This window comes from Haliotis cracherodii, unplaced genomic scaffold (genome assembly GCF_022045235.1).
Source record: "Haliotis cracherodii isolate W230 unplaced genomic scaffold, xgHalCrac1.p SCAF_2, whole genome shotgun sequence".
Lineage (NCBI taxonomy): Eukaryota > Metazoa > Mollusca > Gastropoda > Lepetellida > Haliotidae > Haliotis > Haliotis cracherodii.
The window spans coordinates 55,191,927-55,213,583 of NW_027266275.1; the positions used below are offsets into that span (position 1 = coordinate 55,191,927).

The 21,657-nt window shown below is 39.9% G+C and overlaps 1 protein-coding gene across 1 annotated transcript in view; it reads left to right on the plus strand.

Annotated features, from left to right (window-relative positions):
- The window catches only part of LOC139468255 (polycomb protein SUZ12-like), a 50,123-nt gene that overhangs the window by 19,311 nt on the left and 9,155 nt on the right, over positions 1-21,657 (plus strand). The window contains exons 4-14 of the mRNA XM_071250101.1: positions 7,789-7,860; positions 8,389-8,441; positions 8,631-8,698; positions 9,106-9,328; positions 12,079-12,284; positions 14,456-14,624; positions 17,031-17,257; positions 17,809-17,966; positions 19,619-19,708; positions 20,618-20,723; positions 21,352-21,431. Of these exons, the coding sequence (XP_071106202.1) occupies positions 7,789-7,860; positions 8,389-8,441; positions 8,631-8,698; positions 9,106-9,328; positions 12,079-12,284; positions 14,456-14,624; positions 17,031-17,257; positions 17,809-17,966; positions 19,619-19,708; positions 20,618-20,723; positions 21,352-21,431 (1,452 nt within the window). The remainder of the gene's footprint in view (positions 1-7,788; positions 7,861-8,388; positions 8,442-8,630; positions 8,699-9,105; positions 9,329-12,078; positions 12,285-14,455; positions 14,625-17,030; positions 17,258-17,808; positions 17,967-19,618; positions 19,709-20,617; positions 20,724-21,351; positions 21,432-21,657) is intronic.

Here is a 21,657-nt window from a genome sequence, read left to right on the forward strand (position 1 = left end):
GTATCATTGATAACTGTGTAGGTTAGCATTTAGAGATATACCATTGAGGTATGGTTATTTCAAATGTATGGTATCAAAAATGTATTTCTCAATATGTTTCAGCAACATTTAAAGGGTAATTTCCAACCAATTTGGCACAGTGATCTACTTGCAAGTTCTAAAATGTCCTTTTATGCTTAAAGTTTCTGTAAATTGTGAAAACTATTCGAACCACATTTGAAAGCAAATGCAAAATTGCTTTCTCGTTTTCTTTTAAGTTGCCATGACCTGGAAATTGAGCGTGGGCGTCACTTCAATATACCTAGGAATTAAAGAAAATGTAAACTTTGTAACTTAAACTGCATTGAAAATGAATTCCGTTTTCTCTTAGTGTGTCCAGTGGACATACAGTTAAGAGAAGTATACATTAACACAAAGTTTTAACTTCATCCTAACATCCATAAATTTAACATTTCGATGTCATCCAAACTCTAACATCATTACAAATCTAGCAGAATATTTGTACAATGCACATATGGCAAAATGTATGGTTGACGGCAAATTCACCTGTAGCATAATGTTTGTACACAAAATGCCTGAGGCCTAAAATTACTGAAATAAAGTGATTGAACATCATAACACATCAGCAATTGGATTATGTTATGCATCACAGCAACATTGTGAGTTTGTTGCACATCACATCAACAGTGTCATTACACATCTTTTGATATGACAGGCCAGAAGATCAACCACCCTTGACTCTCTTCAGGCAGATGCTCAATCCACTGCACCAGCTAGGTGGTTCATGATATGTAATACATTGCTTTGTTGATGTGATGTGTGTTATCAAATATTATGACATCAACACATCACATCAACAAATAAGATATTTCATATCACGAACCGACTCGCTGGTGCAGTGGATAGAGTGTCTGCCAAAAACAGTAAGGTCCGTGGTTGATCCCCCAGGTTGTTTCATACCATAGCACCTTAACAGATGGCACTTGCTTCTACCCTGTCCAGGGGCGGTCGGGTAGCCTAGTGGTTAAAGCGTTCGCTTGTCACGCCGAAGACCCGGGTTCGATTCCCGACATGGTAACCATGTGTGAAGCCTATTTCTGGTGTCCCCCGCCGTGATATTGCTGGAATATTGCTAAAAGCGGCATGAAAGCATACTCACTCACTCTACCCTGTCCATAATTATGGCCACATGGCAAAACTAGCCATCACCACAGAAGTGAAACAGTGTTAAACCCTCTTTTACTTTACTTCTCATTTCACAAAGCTAATGTTTATGTCACACGGATTCAACCTTTACTCAGGAATACGAGTTTTGTATAACTAATTAATCCGTTCGGGGAAACAAAGCTGGATGTCATTTTATTCTATTTTCTACATGTCGTGTCCATTGACAAGAGAATAATATACATTTCAAATATAAATAGAAAAATATGCTTTGAAATAACGACTTCGATACATGGTTTGACAGATTCAATGAAAAAGACATTTCAACGTATTTCAACAGGGAAGGTCATTATTGGAACTAAAGGAATATTGTTTGTCTGCACCAGTCCCTCTTTGCCGTCGTCAATTGTTCCAAACACATAGGTTTGCCTGTTGCTTATTGCAAGGAACTTGCCTGAAGGCAGTCCGCCGCGGCTGGCCTCGACAAAAGAAACGTTGTAGGTGTGGAAAATTGCCGTTAATGCTTACAAGTCGAGCTGATACAATCAAAATCTGAGAGTACTCTTATCCGCTTGAAAAGTATTTTGTTGTGGGCAAATCGGTTGTATACTCTAGATTAAACAGCATTACGTGCTTTATGGTATTGGTCTTTACAGTCCAGTCGATTTTCAAATACGGAGAATGTATTTCCATTTTATCATTTTTAAGTAGAATAAAACCAAGTATATTCCTCCAAGCCATTTGAAACTGGAATGGCGTTGATGTTGGAGCTTTCTATGAAAGCAAATCTCAAGGTCATCCCACAATATTTGATCTTTGCAATTCATTTTGTTGAAAGCCTTGTTCTATTTCAGTGCGTGTTGTCATATAGTCTGTTATATGTACATAAGTCTGCGCTCCGGCTTTGGCTTAACAGTTGTCCTTGTTTGCAGACCGACAACTTCTGCGACATAGTAGTCCGTGTGATGAAGAGACGTGTGGATGGAAAATGTATCTTTAATGTCGTAGACAATGCATTCATCTACAACAGAACGTTGAAATGACGTCAGTCTGTTCCAGGTTTTCAGTAGTTGCAAAGTGGTTTACTGAATAGGACCGGTGACGTTTTCAGATTACTTTTTTAAAACAGCTCGAAGAACCACCGAACTATTTTGGTAATCGCAATTACCTTGTAAGAGAACGAAGTGATTCTTGTTAGGCGGACAAATGTTGCTGTATTGGCGATACGGAACTTATTATATCATCATGATTACTAGGACAAAAGGGGGTTTTGCTCGACTTATCATGTTGTACATCTTTGATACGATTAGGCATAATAGCTACCTGGAGACGCGATCCTCTGTTAATCTGACAATATTTCAGGGTGATTTGAGAGAGGGTTTGTACCAGAATAATAACGAGTCTATCGACATGGAAGAGAGTATCAGCCCTCGCCATTTTTATTTTAATCTTTTCTCAAAGTGAAGTAATTTCACGTACACGTAGATGCTGTTCATGAACCTCATGTCGATATAAAAACTATCCAGACACGTGAAATATCTGAATTCAAGCATCCTGCGTTTGGTGTCTGTGTGTAACAGTTTCAGATTGAAGTGAATGCCTTGTAGGAATTTATGAGTTTTGTCGCCACGATGCCCTCAAATGCTCTGTTTTTAGCTTGGCTGTCATGTCATTTTATCGGAAAATTACATGATGTGATAGATTGTCAGTTAGTTACAGGTTTGTATTTGATGGTCGTAGCCTATTGTGCAGCATTCCATCCATCAGTAAGTTGATGTACATAAGACTGAATAGTCTAGCCTAGACTCCATCTAGTTCTTACATTTTGCCCTAGGAATTGCTGAGTGTTTCATGTGAAGTACGAGCTAGATTCGATTCCTGGCATGAACGTTCGGTGCCTAAAGTCAAGTGATTTACACCACTGTTCGCGATATTATACTTTATTTTATAGCATTCTGATTTCCCAGCAATATGTTACTAGGAATGTCAATGTAGGTTAAAACTGGTTCATTGCCATATCTACATGTATGCATCTATATAAGGACAAGCAAAGGTGACTATGCTTGTCGTAAGAGGCGACTAACGAGATCGGGTGGTCAGGCTCACTGACTTGGTTGATGCATGTCATCGTATCCCAATTGCGTGGATCGATGCTCGTGATATTTATCACTGGATTATCTGGTCCAGACTCGATTATTTACAGACCTCCGTCATATAGCTGGAATATTGCTGAGTGCGGCGCTAAACAACAAACCAGCCAACAACCAACCATTGCCATATCTACATGTATTCATCTATATAAGGACCTACCTCGTTAGATAATGATTAGTCAGACTTGTTTAAGAAACCCATCCTCGTGAACATGAGTCCACGTCTATGACATCTTTGAAAGTTTGATCCAGTTTTAAATAACTGTATTGAAATGAGTTAATGTCGTGTCATGACATAAATGAGATTATGACTATAGGTAAAAACATCCTCTCTAGGAAAAATATAATTCTGTGTAGACTCCCTGTCGAGTATGTTTCGTTGAGTACGGTCAGTGACGGAGATATTTTTTCTATTCATTCCTGCATGCTGCGAATTATGGAAAAGGTCCGCGATATGAAACCGGCTCTAGAATGAATTACGGATGCTAATAGATCGTATTAGGCTGCACAAGAGCAAGATAGGAGGTCTTTAAGAAATCTGAAGTGACGATACTGCACAAGCGGGCTGCTCCTTGTTGATCAATAAATCTCTTAGCATTGTAACAATTGTATTCCTATATGCGGTCTCTTGTAATAGAATGGACAGTCGTGAAACGTGTTACTCATCTTTGTACTGTGTTTATTAGATGATGATTGTCTTGATGTCATGTTTAACGAATTTGTTATCAGTTTAGAACGACTGATCAAATGAGTTTTGTTTGTTTGTTTGTTGTTTAACGCCGCACTCAGCAGTATTCCAGCTATATGACGGAGGTCTGTAAATAATCGAGTCTGGTCCAGACAATCCAGTGATTGACATCATGAGCATCGATCCACGCAATTGGGATACGATGACATGCATCAACCAAGTCAGCGAGCCTGACCACCCAATCCCGTTAGTCGCCTCTTACGACAAGCATAGTCGCCTTTCACGGCAAGCATGGGTTGCTGTAGAGATCACATGAGTAACTCCTTACGATCAGAATCACGTTTGCGTTGCATGAATACCACGAGCGTCAGATGTTCGGTATTGGGTTAGTGTTCGCGTTCTCAGTAAAACGTTAGTTCCAGTTCCGTAGCATACTGATGTTATCTGTGTGTACTGTCAATGTTAAAAAAAATTGGCGACGGACTTCAGACCTTTATTTGGTTGCACCAAAACGGGAGTCTCGTATATGATGCTGTTACCTCAGAAGACGAGAGCCTGAATGATAATTTGAAGGTTTTGATTGTCTACTTTAGCCGATTTGTTAACGACGTTACTGTGGTGTTTTAATAGTTCTTGCGCAGACAGTATCGTGTTGAACCAGAGCTTCAGTATTTCTAAATTCATGAGGAGCATGTCAACTACGGCCGACTCTTGTGAGATGTACAACGCACATTGAAGCCATCTTTGTCAATACCTCAAAATAACGTCTATTCGAACGCTGATCAAAATGTCAGGGGCGACACCAGACAAGAACAAAAATTATCGGGTCTCTTAATTAACTCCATAGTCACCAGTACGGCCGCTTTTCATGTTCGAAATGAAGTCAAATGCTTAGGCGGCAGTTTTCCAGAACATTAATAGACAGATACGGAGGATAGTGGTAATATCTGTTTGGTATTAAAGTGTTAAATACATGTTTGAAACCGTGTCAACGCAGACGAGAATAGCACGTGGGTGGCGGTGTGATGCAGGGAAACCTTTCAGTTATACTCTGGCAGCGCTCTGGAAGCTGAATGGCCTGGGCTCTTGGCGTATCGTCTATACCAATTCTCATACTTCAACATAAAACATACGACCGTCGTAGTGTTCGTAACAGTTTGTGAAATGGCTTCTTGCTGCAGACAAACCAGTGGTTCAGTATGAGTGGCAGTCCATATAGCTGCGGTACTGTGACGAACAACTTTTTACAAATATGAGAGTCGGCCATCAAGGGGATCACCTATCCAAATACTGACAGTATCAATTTGTGCTGATCAGTTTAGCCATCCAGTGACCATTTAAGCTGATCTTTTTGGCATGATTATAAATTACTATTGACATTCGGAAAATGATGGGAAAAACTTGCGGTTAGTACATTCCCTTGTCACACCAAAGTCCAAACATGGATGTAACAGTTGAAGGTCACACTTACCTGGTGTCTGTTGTGATATATCTGGAAACTTACTTTTTACTCACACTGACCAAGGCCATGATTTCATTATGAGGGAAATATCAAATACGCTCTTTTAATGTGTTTGTTCTTTTTTTGTCTCGTATCACCAAAGCAGAAATAACATGCAGCCTTTACGTTTTCGTTACATAACTCTTAGATGCAGAAAACTGTTCTTTCAGAAAGATAACAATGTACTTATCTGGTATACGTCAGTACATTGCTTCACAGATGGAAGGATCGAAACGAGATGTGGCTGAAGGAACGTACAGCTTGTTTTCATTTAATCCCGTCCTATATATCGTAACATGCGTGACTCGGATGTATTGTCGGGATTTGTTTCATCTCTGTATGGATTTGCCAACGTAAGGCGATGTGAGTGTATAATGTCTCGGCCCAGACTACAGATGCCTTCATTTGAATAGATCCTGTGGGGGTTTTCCGACCCATTTTTGGGCATGCTTTTGGTATTTTTGCGCATGCTTTTGGTTTTAACGTCTTGCCAAATGTAGCTTTAGTTTCATATGACACTGAAACAAAGATTCAGCTGCAAGAAGGAACATCAATTCATGATGGCCAGGGCGTGTTTTTGTATGGTCTTCGTAGTTTATTCTCTTAAAAACATAATCTCGTTTTTAGAAATTCTCTATTGCTTGTATTCAAGTTGAGTTTCCCATATATATATATATATATATATCCTGGCATACTATAGGCCCGTGAAGAGCTGGCTTAGAATTGGTATTCAGCAACCCATGCTTGTAACCGGCGACTATGCTTGGAAGAAGCGACTAAGTGCATGCATGTAATTGTAACCCAATTGCGTGCATCGATGCTCATGATATCAATTACTGGGTTGTCTTGTCCAGGCTCGATTATTTACAGACCGCTATCACATAACTGGAATATTGCTATGTGCGGCGTTAAACAACAAACAAAACCTGAGTTGATAACAGCACCAATGTAAATTTCGTTTTCTGGTACCTGATCATTACTTCAGAATATGACGTGTGACTAACGTTGCTGTCACATTTTTTTATGAAACGGAGGATCCCCAGATTCCTACCGCTCCCTGCAGCAACCCTGACTATCGCCGACTATTTGAGAGGTTGTTTATTTATTTACATTCAATCAGTCATCAGGTACAACGAAAGCAACTCTCGGTCATATTACACGCACGCCTTTTTGCGTCTCTAGTCTACAGCCTTATTTAGCCCAGGCAGTGGACATGTGTCAATATTGGATTTTTTTTATAAAAACTGTCACCGACCTTGAAATCCTCGCCTTTACTGTCATAGCAATGTTATCGGATAGCGTTGGTCTTTGAGATGGTCCTGTCATCTCAGCGCATTAGGGTTATGTGTGCGGACTGCTTAATGGTGCACCGCAATTAGATATGTCGTGAACTTAAATTAAGACCGAAATCCTTATTCACCGTGTATCATGCAACACCCTGAAAATACTACGTTTTCGAAAAAGTTTTATTTATAATGGCTGCACAAAAGTAAGTGCATTGTCATTTGGTTTATAATCACTTTCCGTATTTAATATGTACACGCTTTTCTTAGCATGGTGTAGACGACTCGTTTTTCGTTTTCAGTTTATTAAGTCTATGGACGACTTGTATTATATATCCATTATCCAGTATGGTTTCATTAAGTAAATAATGTCAGATACAATCTGAAATGACGATGTTTTTATATAACCTTTAAATCGTATCGTTTGTATAATATACTGTGGCATCAGGGGGAAACATTCATGCTATCTTATCGGATATTTTGAGAAACGTACTTCGCCTCATGTTCATACATATTGCCACTATAGTTTGAAACTATACAGCCGTTTCAGGTTTACAAATGCGTGAAATATCTTTATCGCGTAGTATTGCCTTTCGACGCCATGTTTAGGGAGGGCTCGTCGTTAAAGAAATCTTGGCAAATACAGCATGCCTTCAAAGAGTCAACAATGTCAACGATGAATTTAAAACAACAAATATTGCATATACAAATAATTTATCTGGATGGAGTTACCTTATCGACAATGGAAGTTCAAATGAGATGAAAACAGACAACCCGTAACGATCTGAGCATGCAGTGGTCCCTCTTACGTGGTGCTAAAAATAGAAAACGCATGGCCACTTTCAACGCTAAAAGTATTCACTTCCGCATTTTTGTTTTGATATGTTGCATGCGATCGTTTTGCTTTCAGAGTCTTATATTGATCGATATATTGACTTAAATTTAAAACAAGGTTTATTCAGAGTGAAACAGACGTTAATAAATTAAGTTTCTTGTTTACAGGAAAGCGTTTAAGATAGACTCATTATTGCCCCAAGTTGAAGCAAAACGCCGGCGAGAAGCACAAATAACAAAGTAAGTTTTTGGGGGGTCTGTTTGGGTAATTTGATGTTAATGTGATGCGTTAATTTGTCCCACCGAAATAGTGATAATACCCACAAACAAAATACGAATGACAAACAATACCTCGTTACTGAGGTATCAGTTTGCTTTGAGCTTCGCTTCGTAGGCATGGATGGCGCACGTGTTGTTGAATCAAATATTGGTTGACCTCAATTCCAAAATAATTATACATGTTCTCCAAAGGCTTTTAGTCATTGATGTGTTTTTTAAAAAAAAAGAAAAAAGAAGCATATACGTGTATCATACTATTTGTTTGGCAAAACCGTTTGTCCATTTTCTATCTGTAGACACACAAGGCTCAGGGTGTGTATGAGTTAAGTATTTGAGCTCAATTATTCATGTTAGTAGATTGCCATTAGTGATAGGTATGAAATTACCTACATGCTTTTCATGACATCAACATTTCATAATGCACAATTTTATTATATTGCATATGTAATATTTTTTGGTGTTATCAAATGTATTTTGTTAAACTTTCAGCTACAAGTCAGAGTTTATGAATTTAACCTTTAAAGGATTTGCAGACCCTGGGAGTAAGTTCAATTTTATATTTCTTTGCTTCATGATTTAGACTGGATACTAGTGACAAATGCATTTGCTGATATTTATTTACAGTGAATCTACATATGCACTAGCCCAACATCTCTTCCTATTTATTTCTGATAAGTTCAGTTGTTGTACGTATCATCTGTATGCCAACAGTTGTTCAATATTTCTTCCAGTTCCAAGTGACAATGACACTGCTGATGTTGAAATACTATTGCTGAAAATATGTCACAAGAAGAGGAAGGTGTGTACATCATATTGTGTTTTTGATAATGTCCACTTATGTATTGGTAAACAAATTTTAGGCATACAAGTAAATGTAACCCCTGTTGTCTTTTTTTTATGATCTTTGTAAAGATTGTCGCAGTAGAATTTCAGGCCATAGGATCTATTAAAATCTATTTGATAAAAGAACTTACTAGTGGTTATGCTAACTCTTTTGTTTCATATCTAAAAATATTAAATTGTTTCGCTTGTAAAAAATAGCACTTATTTGTTACAAAAGACCCTACCACTGTAAAAATGATTGAAACATTCATTTCGTTTCTGGTTGAAAAAAAATTAGGGTTTTCTTCTTTTTGTTCAAATATGTTTTGTGGATGTTTACCATATGTCCTTTTTTATGAAAGAATGAACAAATTTCTATTTTAGGATGTGTCGTCTCCTGTAATGCAAACAGTCCTGGGCAAGGTGAAGGTCAGCCTCAACCCTGATGTTGACATCTCTCCTGCCAACACGCTGACAATAGGTCATGACAATTTTCATCACAATAATGGTCATGCCGTCCGCTCCTATGTACTGGTCATCAAAGTAGTCTGCCCGGTCCGTCGCCATCTCCCCAATGGTGTCTGTAACGGAGATTTGTATGATTCAGGTAAGCTTCGTATATGTAATAGTGGTTGTAGAATATTACATGTTGGTGTCTCATTTCTGGGACTAATCAGATGTTAACCAGCCCAAAGTCGGTTGAAATTGCCAAATTGGATTCAGGCATGTGATGTTGAAAGTCAGACTTTCATGGACCATGGTTGACTGTTTGCAACCCCAAACTCTGACTTTTTCGATCACATGCCTGGGTATTTTTTTAATTTTTACAGTTCCTGATATCCTGGTGATAATTAAAGTTGTAGATTAATCATGTTAACAGAAGCGGCTATTATTTCTCTGATGACAGGACCAATGAAGAGTAAGATCCCTTAACTTACCTTAGATGCTCAAGAATATGTTATTGCATTTAATGCAATTAGAAATACCTTTAACTTTATTAAAAACTTTATAATATTTTTAAAAGAAATCCCAATTTTACACATAATGACTGTTTTTTCCAACGTGTCTTGTTTGGAATTCTAACTAAATCCCAGCATATTAAGTCACCTGACCAGATTATGTTGTTCTTGTGTGTGCCCCGATAACATGGATCATTGCCCATGCTCTCAACCACTGGTTTACCTGACTCTGGCCTGGTAGTTATTGGGTAAAAGGTGCCAACCTGTTAGCAAACCTAGTGCCATCGGGTCATAAACCAAGCCCGTCATGGTGACAGTAGGGTTCCCCCCTCCTCTCGTAACTGCGTGTTTGGCAAAGTCCAGCATAGTTTGTGTGCTTTTGTTCATTAGCGTTAGAGAATTTCTTGTCCATAAATTGTATTCTCCAGCAGTTTAATCGCATATTTTTGTCATGTATTGATTTGAAACATGTTATGTTATATTGAAAGTGTTTTAGTAACTTAAACTATCTAGTACTATGTAGATATTTCTCATGTATTTGTGGTCATTTGTGCCACCTCACTAATTGTCCATATCTGGTTTTAAATGTTAAATGGAACCTTTGGATAGCTTATGTTCAGCCCTTTATTTTGGTATCTTTTTCTCACATATTGCTTTAGTACTTAGTTTGCTATTCGGGTTGTCCCTATTTTAAGAAACGGGTGGCCCAGTAGTCTAAGGCACTGCGATTCGCTGTGCAGAGTTGCGTCTCCTGGACACACCAGAAACCTAGGATTGTGGGTTCAAATCCCGGTTCACCCCGATTATGTTTCTAGGTTTGTCAGCACCATACCCGTGCTCGTGGGTTTCACCGAAGTGGTAAACGTCTGAGACCTGCATCACTTCAGGCTTTCCTCCCACATTAAGCTGACGCGCTGTGATATAACTGGAATAATGTTAAAAGCGGCATTAAACCCAACTCACTCACTCACTCACTCACCCACTCACTCACTCACTCACTCACTCACTCACTCACTCACTCACTCACTCACTCACTCACTCACTCACTCACTCACTATATTAAGAAACACATTCTGTTAGCTGCCCCAGGCTTTATCATTCTCCAGGCTAGCAAGGGGAGGTTGCTGTCTCCGATGTCCGCATGTATGGTTTATAACCCTTGGCGATATCATGTTTATCTACCGCCAGGTTTCGCTGGACCGTATACGGGTTGTCTTGTTACTGGTTGGTCAGGTGAAACTTTGTTTCACTTGTAAGTAATTATGGGGCAGTTTTCAATCTAGTACTGACTTACTTCTGGTGTTATTGAGCTAAACTTGTTAGCTAGGGAGTTTCATTTTAGTATTCTGTGAATAACCAATTACCCCGGAATTGTCTAGATTAGGTCAAGTACCTTTTTATAATTGGGAATCAAATTACTCTTTTTGTCAAATACCTTTTTATTGTTATGAGTCTAGATACTCTGTAGGTCAAGTACCTGTGTTTTCGGGAAGTCTAGAATTTCCTTGCTCAGTATAACTTACTTCAGTCTATAGTTATGTTGTTATTCAGGCGTCTTCATCTATCTTAATTGCCCAAGAGACTTATTTTAGGGATAGGCCCTCAGTGCTCATTTCTCCCTATCTAACCAATTTGAGGGGATTCGCTCATTAGAGTGAGTTAATTAACTCACAGGTGTAAACAGGTCACAGCCGACTTAGTTGACTGTGTATGCATCTTGTTGATTGCCTTGCCGAGTGTTGATTTAGCTGTCTTTCATAATAACTGATATACAGTTGCTTAGCTAATCAGCTTGTAGATTTGTTTTGGTTTAATTAATCAGTGATCATTGTCAGTGTCAATTGGGGTCTTGCCCCTTCAGTTACAGTTAGCTGATGATAATAAAACTGAACTTTTACCATGGTTTTCTGTTATCATTCTTTACTTATTTAATGACATCCTGGTCTCTGTAGCACAGCTCCTTGACACCTAGTAATTGGGATTCAGGTTATTCAATCAGAACCATGCATGTTGATGTAAAAAATATTCCAGCCAAATTAGATTGCTACTATTGGTTAGGATTTTATTGGACGAATGGCTTGTTATGGAGTGTTGCAATGTATATAACATGACAGCAAAATATTCCATTTTCTAATGAAGCATTTTTATAAATTCCTTATCGACTATGTACAAGTGTAGTTTTATAATTTGGCAAAGATTATGAAGTTTTTTGTCATTGTCTCAATCAGATCTAAAAGATGATGAATCATTAGCTTACTGGCCAGCCAAGTACACCAAGGGAACAAGTTTTCATGTTTGTTGAGAAAACTGGAAATGGAATTTTTTTTATTAAAAGGTGAGGAAAATATTTCCAAATATTGTCTATGTAGTTGACGACTGACTAACTCCTTATTTGCAGATGAACCACCTCATAAACGTAGGAAAAATGGCAAAACATTCTCCCATGATGAAGATTCCCTCCATTATGGGGCCGAACTAGTCATATATGATAAGCACAGGCGCTGTCTGCTCACTGATGGAGACTACGAGGTGGCCCTACAGGACCTGGGCTCCCAACCTCTTCCTAAAGGACAGGCAGCATGGGAGACCGTCATGGATGGAAAGGTAAAGTTGCTCTTGCCAGTCTCCGTTATCCAGTGTGTTATCACTCCATTCCATAATGATACAGTGCATGCTCTGTACTGTATACCACCAACTCGACACAACACTTCCTAACGAGAGTTCAGAATAGATCTACATTCAAAATACCATCCCCTTTTGAGTAAGCCCTCAATATTTTTCCAATGTCGGATTTTTCGATGACTTTGAATGAATATCTAGCTGGAAAATATTTCTCTTTAATATAAAGATGGGGAGGGAAGTCCTCACGCTAGAGGTTTTTGCAGTACTATTTGAGAGGTATGCTTGTGGTGGCACGTGGCCCTGTGCATAGCACACAGGTCACAAATCAGGCAAAGTTACGGAAAGGTGGTCGCAGGGAGTCCTTGGATGGGTGACTGAATTTCAGCAGCTTGGCTCCTGAGTTGCCTAGGGCTTTGGTCTTGCCCAACACTAAAGCTCATGTAACACATGTGGTGTCTCCTTAGGCAAGTGACTTTGTTCAAACTGTGCCTCTGTTCACACAGCAGTGAGTGGGTACCCAGTAGGATGAGATGGTAATGTGGCTGTTAACCTTCTAGTGCCTAACAGGCAGCTTCTGTTGTATACTCACCAGGGAGCTGAGAATGATTCTTGAGTGCACATTGATCTAGTGACTGGTGTATTAATGGCGCTTTCAGCAAGACTGGTGGGGAAATATGTGCAAACTAAATAGCTTATGCTGGAATTATCCTGGAAATCTCCCCTGATCCCAAAGCAATGAGATTTTTTGGCGTGTGATGAGATTTTGCTAATTTTCAGAGATATTTCACCTTTACACGGTGGGGAAACTGTGTTTGATTTTTGGTCCTTGTGACTCAAGTAATATTGCAAGTAATATTACTAGATTATATAGATATATCATCGGATATCCTATTTTCGGACATTAATAATTCCACTGCAAATACATGTATTTAAAAATATTCGCATTAGTATTAACAAAAAATTACATTCGACTTATATTTCTGTTCATTGTCTACTTTAGGAGAAATTACACTAATATTTATGTATTTCTGTTCATTGTTGACATGATGGGGAATTATTCGCGAGGACAATTATAGATTGTTTAGGAGGCATCTTTACCACCATCAGCTGTTCATTTTGTTGGCATGCAGGATACAACAATCTGCAGTTATCAAATTTCGACAGTGTGTTTAGATTGTAATTCAATATATTTAGAGTGATGACATGAAATAGCGACTGTTGTAAAAGGTAATACAGTTTGTTGGCAAAAAATATAAGATTTACATATAGGAATCGGTTATGCACAGTAAGAGATAGCATGCAATGTTGCGAGTATGCAAATCGCTGTTATGATTGACAACTTTTGATGATCGAATAAACTAGCGTGTAAGTTTTTTTATTGACATTTTTAGGTACCGTAGATAAATTTATTTAAGCAATACAGCATTTTCTATTCTTGTAGGTGAAAATGAGAGTGTTAATGCAGATAAAACTATTGAAAGATCTACGCGATTTTCAATCACGCTGATTGAATGTTGATGCGATATCTACGACAACTATGCAAGAATATCGAGGAATCACGGCCTAAGTCATTCTCTGCGGTAGAAGTTGACACTTGTCCTGTAGTCCTTGCCAAACTGCCCAATAGTTAAGATATCTTAATGACTAGTAGAAATTTGCCATTTGTAAGTGTTTTCGTATATGTTATCATTATAAGTACTAGTGGGCTAAAACTGTTACTTTCCCCCGCTGCCTTACTTCCCCTATACAGCATTCCTGTAACCAATATCATGTAATTTGATTGGAAATCTATATTTTGTGTTGTCATCCAACCTGGACTGAACACGGAGATATGATATAACTTCAGTACTATAACTCACTCAACTAAATTTGGGGCACAGTTGGCGTAAGGTCCCTCATGCTGCTCTGCAGACTTGCGTCTCACAGACATGCATCAATCCTATGATTATGGGTCGGGGTCTCCGCTTTGTTCTGAGTATGTTTCTTGGTTTGTCAGCTGCATACCTGTGCTCGTGGATCCATCAAAGTGGGGAGCGAATAAGACCTTCCTTCGCCTGTAGCCTTCCTGAAGCACTAATCAAACAGGCTTAAACCAAACCCACGCAATCATCATTGTAGCAATCTCATAGTGATATTCATATTTTCATGCACAGGCAGTGGGACCATTTGAAGTTTTTAACAAATGTCCAACACTCAAGTTGAGCCTGCGCTGGACGGAGACTGCTGAGGGCTCCGGGGACCATGCAAGTGTGAAGGCAGCTCAGGAAGAGTTCATCAACAACAATCAGCTCGCTAACCATATCCTGGATAACGATAACTCAGGTAGGCAAACAGGACTCCCATGGTCAACCGTCAGTCATATTGGCAAACATAACTTGGCTGGCAACTGTTACCCAATTAGTTAACCATAAAGGGTAATTAACTAGATACAGGTAATTAACTAGAATTCAAATGGGCAACCATCATGAACCATGACTCAGATGGGCAACCATGACTCAGTGGGCAACCATCATGAACCAGGACTCAGATGGGCAACCGTCATGAACCATGACTCAGGTGGGCAACCATCATGAACCATGACTGAGATGGGCAACCATCATGAACCATGACTGAGATGGGCAACCATGACTCAGATGGGCAACCATGACTCAGATGGGCAACCATCATGAACCATGACTCAGATGGGTAACCATGACTCAGATGGGTAACCATGACTCAGTGGGCAACCATCATGAACCATGACCCAGATGGGCAACCATCATGAACCATGACTCAGATGGGCAACCATGACCCACTGGGCAACCATCATGAACCTTGACTCAGATGGGCAACCATCATGAACCATGACTCAGATGGGCAACCATCATGAACCATGACTCAGATGGGCAACCATGACTCAGATGGGCAACCATCATGAACCATGACTCAGATGGGCAACCATGACTCAGTGGGCAACCATCATGAACCATGACTCAGATGGGCAACAATGACTCAGATGGGCAACCATGACCCAGTGGGCAACCATCATGAACCATGACGCTGTCAGGAAACATTACCTCTTAGGGTAACCATAGCTGAGGTGGGTAACTGGATTGGCATCTCACTCACTCACAACAGTTTGACCCGTGAATATCCGGGGTAAGAATGGGGATTCCTGGTTAGAAGGGGTCCCTGGCAACCTGGTCATCAGAGAGTACTTGATTCATCATTGTTAAGTAGTGACTGACATTTCGTTGTATTCAGACATCCTGAACAATATCAATCACTGGATTGTCTTGTCCAGACTCTCGTTTACAGGCCACGGTCTCATTGCTGGAATATTGTTGAATGTTTCAAACAAACATTAACAAACAAACAAGTATGTATGCTTCCGACAAAATATAGGGAAACTGATGAAATGATAGTGAATGTATAAAGAGGATAAATGTCTACCAAATTAATTTCGGGCATGTAGATCAGTATCTTGGTGTGTCCACCATGTTGGGCAATACATGCACGAGACCCTTGGTATAACCAGCCATTCCACCTAATGAGCTACCCCAAGCTGGGCCATGATGATGGGTGCTGGGTACGCTCTCCGCCCGAGAATATCCCACAGATGTCCTATGGGGCATAAACACCAGCCCCATGGTGTTGACGAGCACACCCCACCTGTGGTAAGCTGTTAGGGTCACACCGTTCACAGGATGCCATTGTTTGGGGCAAACTGCATAGAACCTTATTTTAACGGTACAGGGGGCACGGGTGGCCCTGTCAGCTAAGGCGCCGCAATTCGCTGTGCAGAGTTGCGTCCCTCCACATTAAGCCGACGCGCCGCGATATAATTTGAATACTGTTAAAAGCAGCGTTAAGCCCGAGTCACTCACTCACTTAAAGGTAGATGTTGAAATTTGCCTTCCTGTTATCGTATGGAATTTTCTTTTGAGAACAGCAGCAGATCTGAATCGGTTGCAAAGTGCAATTAATGTAACGAGGATATCTTGTGTTGGTTTTTGCCATGCTCATGTCTCATAGCAACCCCACATGGTTTACGATACTTGTCACTGTCGAGTAAATTACACTTGTGGATTTGCCAAACATTCGGGCAACGTTGATGTCTTTCCCTCCCCCCATCTATCATACCCATGATTCACCACTTTGTCTGTTCATTTAGATACTGTTTGTTTGTTGTTTAACGCCTCACTTAGCAATATTCCAGCTTTATGACGGCGGTCTGTAATAAATAATTGAGTCTTGACCAGACTATTCAGTGTTTGGTATCATGAGCATCGATCCCTGAAATTGGGACACGATGACATGCATCAACCAAGTCAGCGAGTTTGACCACCTGATCACGATAGTCGCCTTTTACGGCAAACATGTTGAGATCTGTCTCAGGGGCATTTTTAAGTGTCTGCTAAGCTCAATTGCCTTCCTATTTGTATTTCTCTTACAGGTGCACCCACTTTAGCTTTTGTGTGCACGTGCATCGCATGTTATTCATGCATGATGTTAAACTACAATGTGGTTAGATGTTGCATACACCTCAATGACAATCTACATTCAAATTATTAGTTATTTTTTGTTGTTAGTATATATTGTACAATTGGAGGATCTTGAAGTGAGATTACTTGAATTTTTTTTATGGCTGCAGGCCTAAATCTCCCTCACTGGACTGGACAAAGGTGAAAACCTGCCAGCACAATGCTTAAACAATATTTGCTACATCCATATACGTCTGCTGTTCAGGGAAACACAAGGACACTCCAGTCCACAGGTTGAAAGATTCCAATCAAACAACCCCCCGGAAGCGAAGTCGTATATTTTACCAGTTTCTGTACAATAACAACACAAGGCAGCAGACGGAGGCGAGGGAAGACCTCCGATGTCCATGGTGCTCAATAAACTGCATGCAACTCTACAGTCTCCTCAAACACCTCCGCCTTGACCACGCCCGCTTCGACTTCCTCTATGTGGTGAGTTCCTGGATATATCTCAGATTCCAAACTAAGTGGCCTTGTCAGGTAAATTATATATTTTCAAAAACAAGGATTTCTTTCAGTTTTTAATTTCCGAAATTCAGAGGTATTAATGTGAAACGAAGCATTAAGGTGTCATCTTCTTTATTGGATGTGTTGTCATTGCAATACAGCTTCACCTCTGCAAAGCCATAAGATAAGTTGTGACTGATAAAAATGGGAAGGTTTTTATTCCAATTTGGGAAATTTTACTGACAATTGCTGAAGACTTTGGACCAAATATATCTTTGGACAGGTCTCCATAAACCTCAGGTGTTCGAAGATGTAACACTACATTTCTGTACTAACTGATGTCATGACACATTGAGCAGGGTTATTGTTGGAAAAGAGGCATGTGCCAAAATGTGATGGATGTACTTTCTACTCATGAAAAAATAAGATGCCCTGGCTAGACTGAGTACTGACTGCACTGAAATATTCTTTGGTTATTGCTTTTACTGTATTTTTTCATCAAAGCATGAAATGACAATGGTCGTTTTCTTTTTCAGCCTCATTCCAAAGATGCCAGAATTGATGTGTCAATAAATGAACGTTACGATGGATCGTATGTGGGCAACCCGCAGGATCTTCATTCCCACATTGGGTATGCATTCAGCCGCAATGGCCCAGTCAGGAGAACGCCAGTCACACATGTGATCGTGTACCGGTGAGTGCTGTGAAAGGATTGACCTTGAGATCAGATCTGTTTCTCTGATACAGTACAATTCCATATGACCATGTGAGTAACCCTGCATATGTGGTTGGGTCAGGTGGACCTGAGTGAATTTAGTCTCATTTTCAATGACATATTGGTGGGTTCTTCAGCCAGGGAGATGTCAGTTTTGTGAAAAAATCTGACTTTTTTTTTTTTATTCAGAAATTTTGATTTTTACAAAAGAATACCCACACAGAATACAAATATTCCTTCAATGATTCTCCCTAGGGGTGTAGATGCCATGGAGCTCAGCGATGACAGGATGTATAAAAAAATCCACAATACAACAGACATGCCATTATTATTTTTATTCAGAACTGATAATTTTTTGTAATTTTTAAAATACAGAAACCTGTGAAGGTCTTGGTTAGAATAGGTCTTCAGCAACCATGCTTTCATGAAAGGCGACTATACTTGATGTATGATCGAGTGGACAGGTTAGCCGACTTGGTTGATGCATGTCATTGTATCCCAATTGTGTGGACCAATGCTCATGGTGTCAGTCACTGGATTGTCTGGTCCAGACTCGATTATTTACAGACCGCTATCATATAGCTGGAATATTGCTGAGTGTGGTGTCAAACAACAAACGAACAAGATACAGAAATGAGATTTGCTGCTGAATACTTCGCTCACTCGTACCAAGAATTTAGAAGCTTCAACACTATTGCCTATTTATAAAGTCCACCTGATGTGACCTCATGTGGAGGGTTTGTCCTAACCTCATGTGGAGGGTTTGTCCGATCTTCATACAGAGAGGTATTTGTGAAAGTATCTGATCTTGGTAAGATTGCCTCCAAAGTGATCTAGATGATGTAATAAAAGCATAGTAGTAATTACTTGGGTGGGGGTAGTTTGAAAGTCAACACGCTCTCAGGATACGAGATATCACAAAGGAAAATGGTTGGGGCAGATGGAAATTTAAAAGTGTTAAAAGAAAATTGTAAATCTTGAAACTACAGGCATAAATGAGCACTCTGAAAGTGACATTTGCATGATTATTTTAAACAGGGGGAACTGGAAAACAATGGAGTCAGTGATGACCCTATGGGGAGTCAAGGGCATAGTTTGACAATTGTTACTTGTGCTGGAATTAGATTTGCCCTGTACAAGGCTTAATATTGATACCAGGAGACACCACTAAATATCTAAATCTGAACCCTAAACATTGTCGAAGATCTGTATCATTTCACCTTTATAAATTCATTCTTAGAAGACCTTTGATAGCAATACATACCAAATATATAATTAAACTTTGACTCCAACAATTTATTTGTGTTGTAGCACTACAGAGTGTTGAGATTTATAATCTGTCACTTTATATGCAGGTATTTCTTCTAGAACAGAAAGTTCTTGAATGAAACATGACTGTGTAACTGATACTACGCTGTATTGTAAGCACTTCATGTGGCCTGTGACCTTTCATACAATAAACATTCAAGTAATTTCTAAAGCTCATACAAGAAGTAATTTTTCAACAGTTTTCTCCTTTAAGGTTGTAAGATAATGGAATGTCTGCTAGGTATGACAGTGATGGAGAAGGTATACTGGACAACTGATGAACCCACCACTGACAGACTTTGTTGATCATGTATTGTTTTTAGACCCAAGCGCCCAGAGGCATCACTTACAGAGTTCATGGAACCAGAAAATGACATCCAAATCAACCGTCAGTTTGTTCAGGGACATAATAGGTGAGAAAAGACATTTACTTCACATTGTTAGTAGTACTAGTAGTGGGACGTTACACCGATGCATTAGTAGTGGGACGTTACACCGATGCATTAGTAGTGGGACGTTACACCGATGCATTAGTAGTGGGACGTTACACCGATGCATTAGTAGTGGGACGTTACACCGATGCATCGGTGGATCGTGATTTTTTACTTCTCGAATCAAGTATCGATCACAATCGCACACAAGTAAAAAGTATAGATTCTTACCTTAAATGAATTTTTAATAAATGTTACACCAAACACGAATTACTAGTGAAAATGAGTAGTGAAAACGTAAATATTTTCATCCATTGTGCCACACTTGACACTGCCAACTGACACTAAATCGTTAGTGTGCCAGGTATTTGGCCATCCTGTCTATGAAAAAGATGGCTTACGCACCACAGTTACACAGATAAGACCACGTGCAAGTATCGTGATACGTATCGGATCGTGAGCAAAACTTGTGATACATATTGGATCGCACAGTTGGTTTATCATCCCAGCCCTAATTGTTAGTGTGGGAACATTTGTCTTTTTGACCCTGACAGGGCTCTCACAAGCTTGGAAGACTTCAGTTTATTAGGGTACTTGAATTTGTTAGTTACACTTTTAAAATGTGAACATTCACACTAACCAAATTCGTAAGCTTGGGAGGTGATTCAGAATGTGGTAAAACAATGTCTGTTTTTAAGTTGTGGTTGCACATTTACACAGACATCTTACAACTTGAACAAAATGAAATTTGTACTTCATAAGTACTAAAATGTTTCCTACGGGTGAGATGCAGCATGGCTTTGTTCTCTAGGGAATGTAGTGGGGCTTTATTATGGGCCAGTATTGAGTGATTTTATGTGTGTTTCAACTGCTCCCGTGTCGCTGTTCCAGACTGTATTATCACCTGGTAACTTGTGCACCAATCCGACCTCAGGAGATAGACTTCGACAACGAAGCAGAGAACGATCCTCTCTGGCTGAGACAGAAGACAATAAACGTAAGTTTTCCAGAGTTTTCCTTCTACACAGATATCTTTATTACGCACAGTGATGGTGTCACAGATGGCCCAGTTGTCTAACATGCCACACTTTGCTGTGCTGAGTTGCCCTCTTTGGTCGTGCAAGAATCCGATGATCGTGGGTTTGATTATCATTCCATACCCGTGCTGATGGGTGGTAAATATGAAAGATCTCTCCTCCTTTTGGGCTGTCCTCCCATATCAAGCTGAAGTAACTGAGACTCTGTTCAAATAGGATTAAACCACACTCAACTCGCTCGCCCATGCGGGGCAGTCGGGTAGCGTAGTGGTTAAAGCGTTCGCTCGTCACGCTGAAGACCCTTGGTTCGATACCCGACGTGGGTACAATGTGTGAATCCCATTTCTTGTGTCCCCCGCCTTGATATTGCTGGAATATTGCTAAAAGTGGCATAAAACCACTCTCACTCACTCACTCACTCACTCACTTGCCCAGCACACTTGTAGTCTTAATACTTATGAGAACACATCTATGATTTGCTAAAATGTGTGCAATAAGTCAGTTCACTTGCAGGTTTGGACACTCCCTGTCCCTTGGATTTTTATGACAATTGGGTTGCAGTAATCACACTGTTGGGTTGGGTTGCAGATGATCGATGAGTTCACTGATGTCAATGAGGGGGAGAAGGAGCTGATGAAGCTGTGGAACCTCCACATCATCAAACATGAGTATGCTGCTTCACATATACACTGCTTCTTTCTTTCCTCTTCTTGCTGGTGCCCCCTGTCTTGATATTGCTAGAATATTGCTAGAACATTGCTAGAACATTGCTAGAATATTGCTAGAATATTGCTAGAATATTGCTAGAATATTGCTAAAAGTGGTGTAAAACCACACTTGCTCACTCTTTCTTGGCCCTGTGGGGGCAGAATCAGATGCCCAGTACCCAATTTC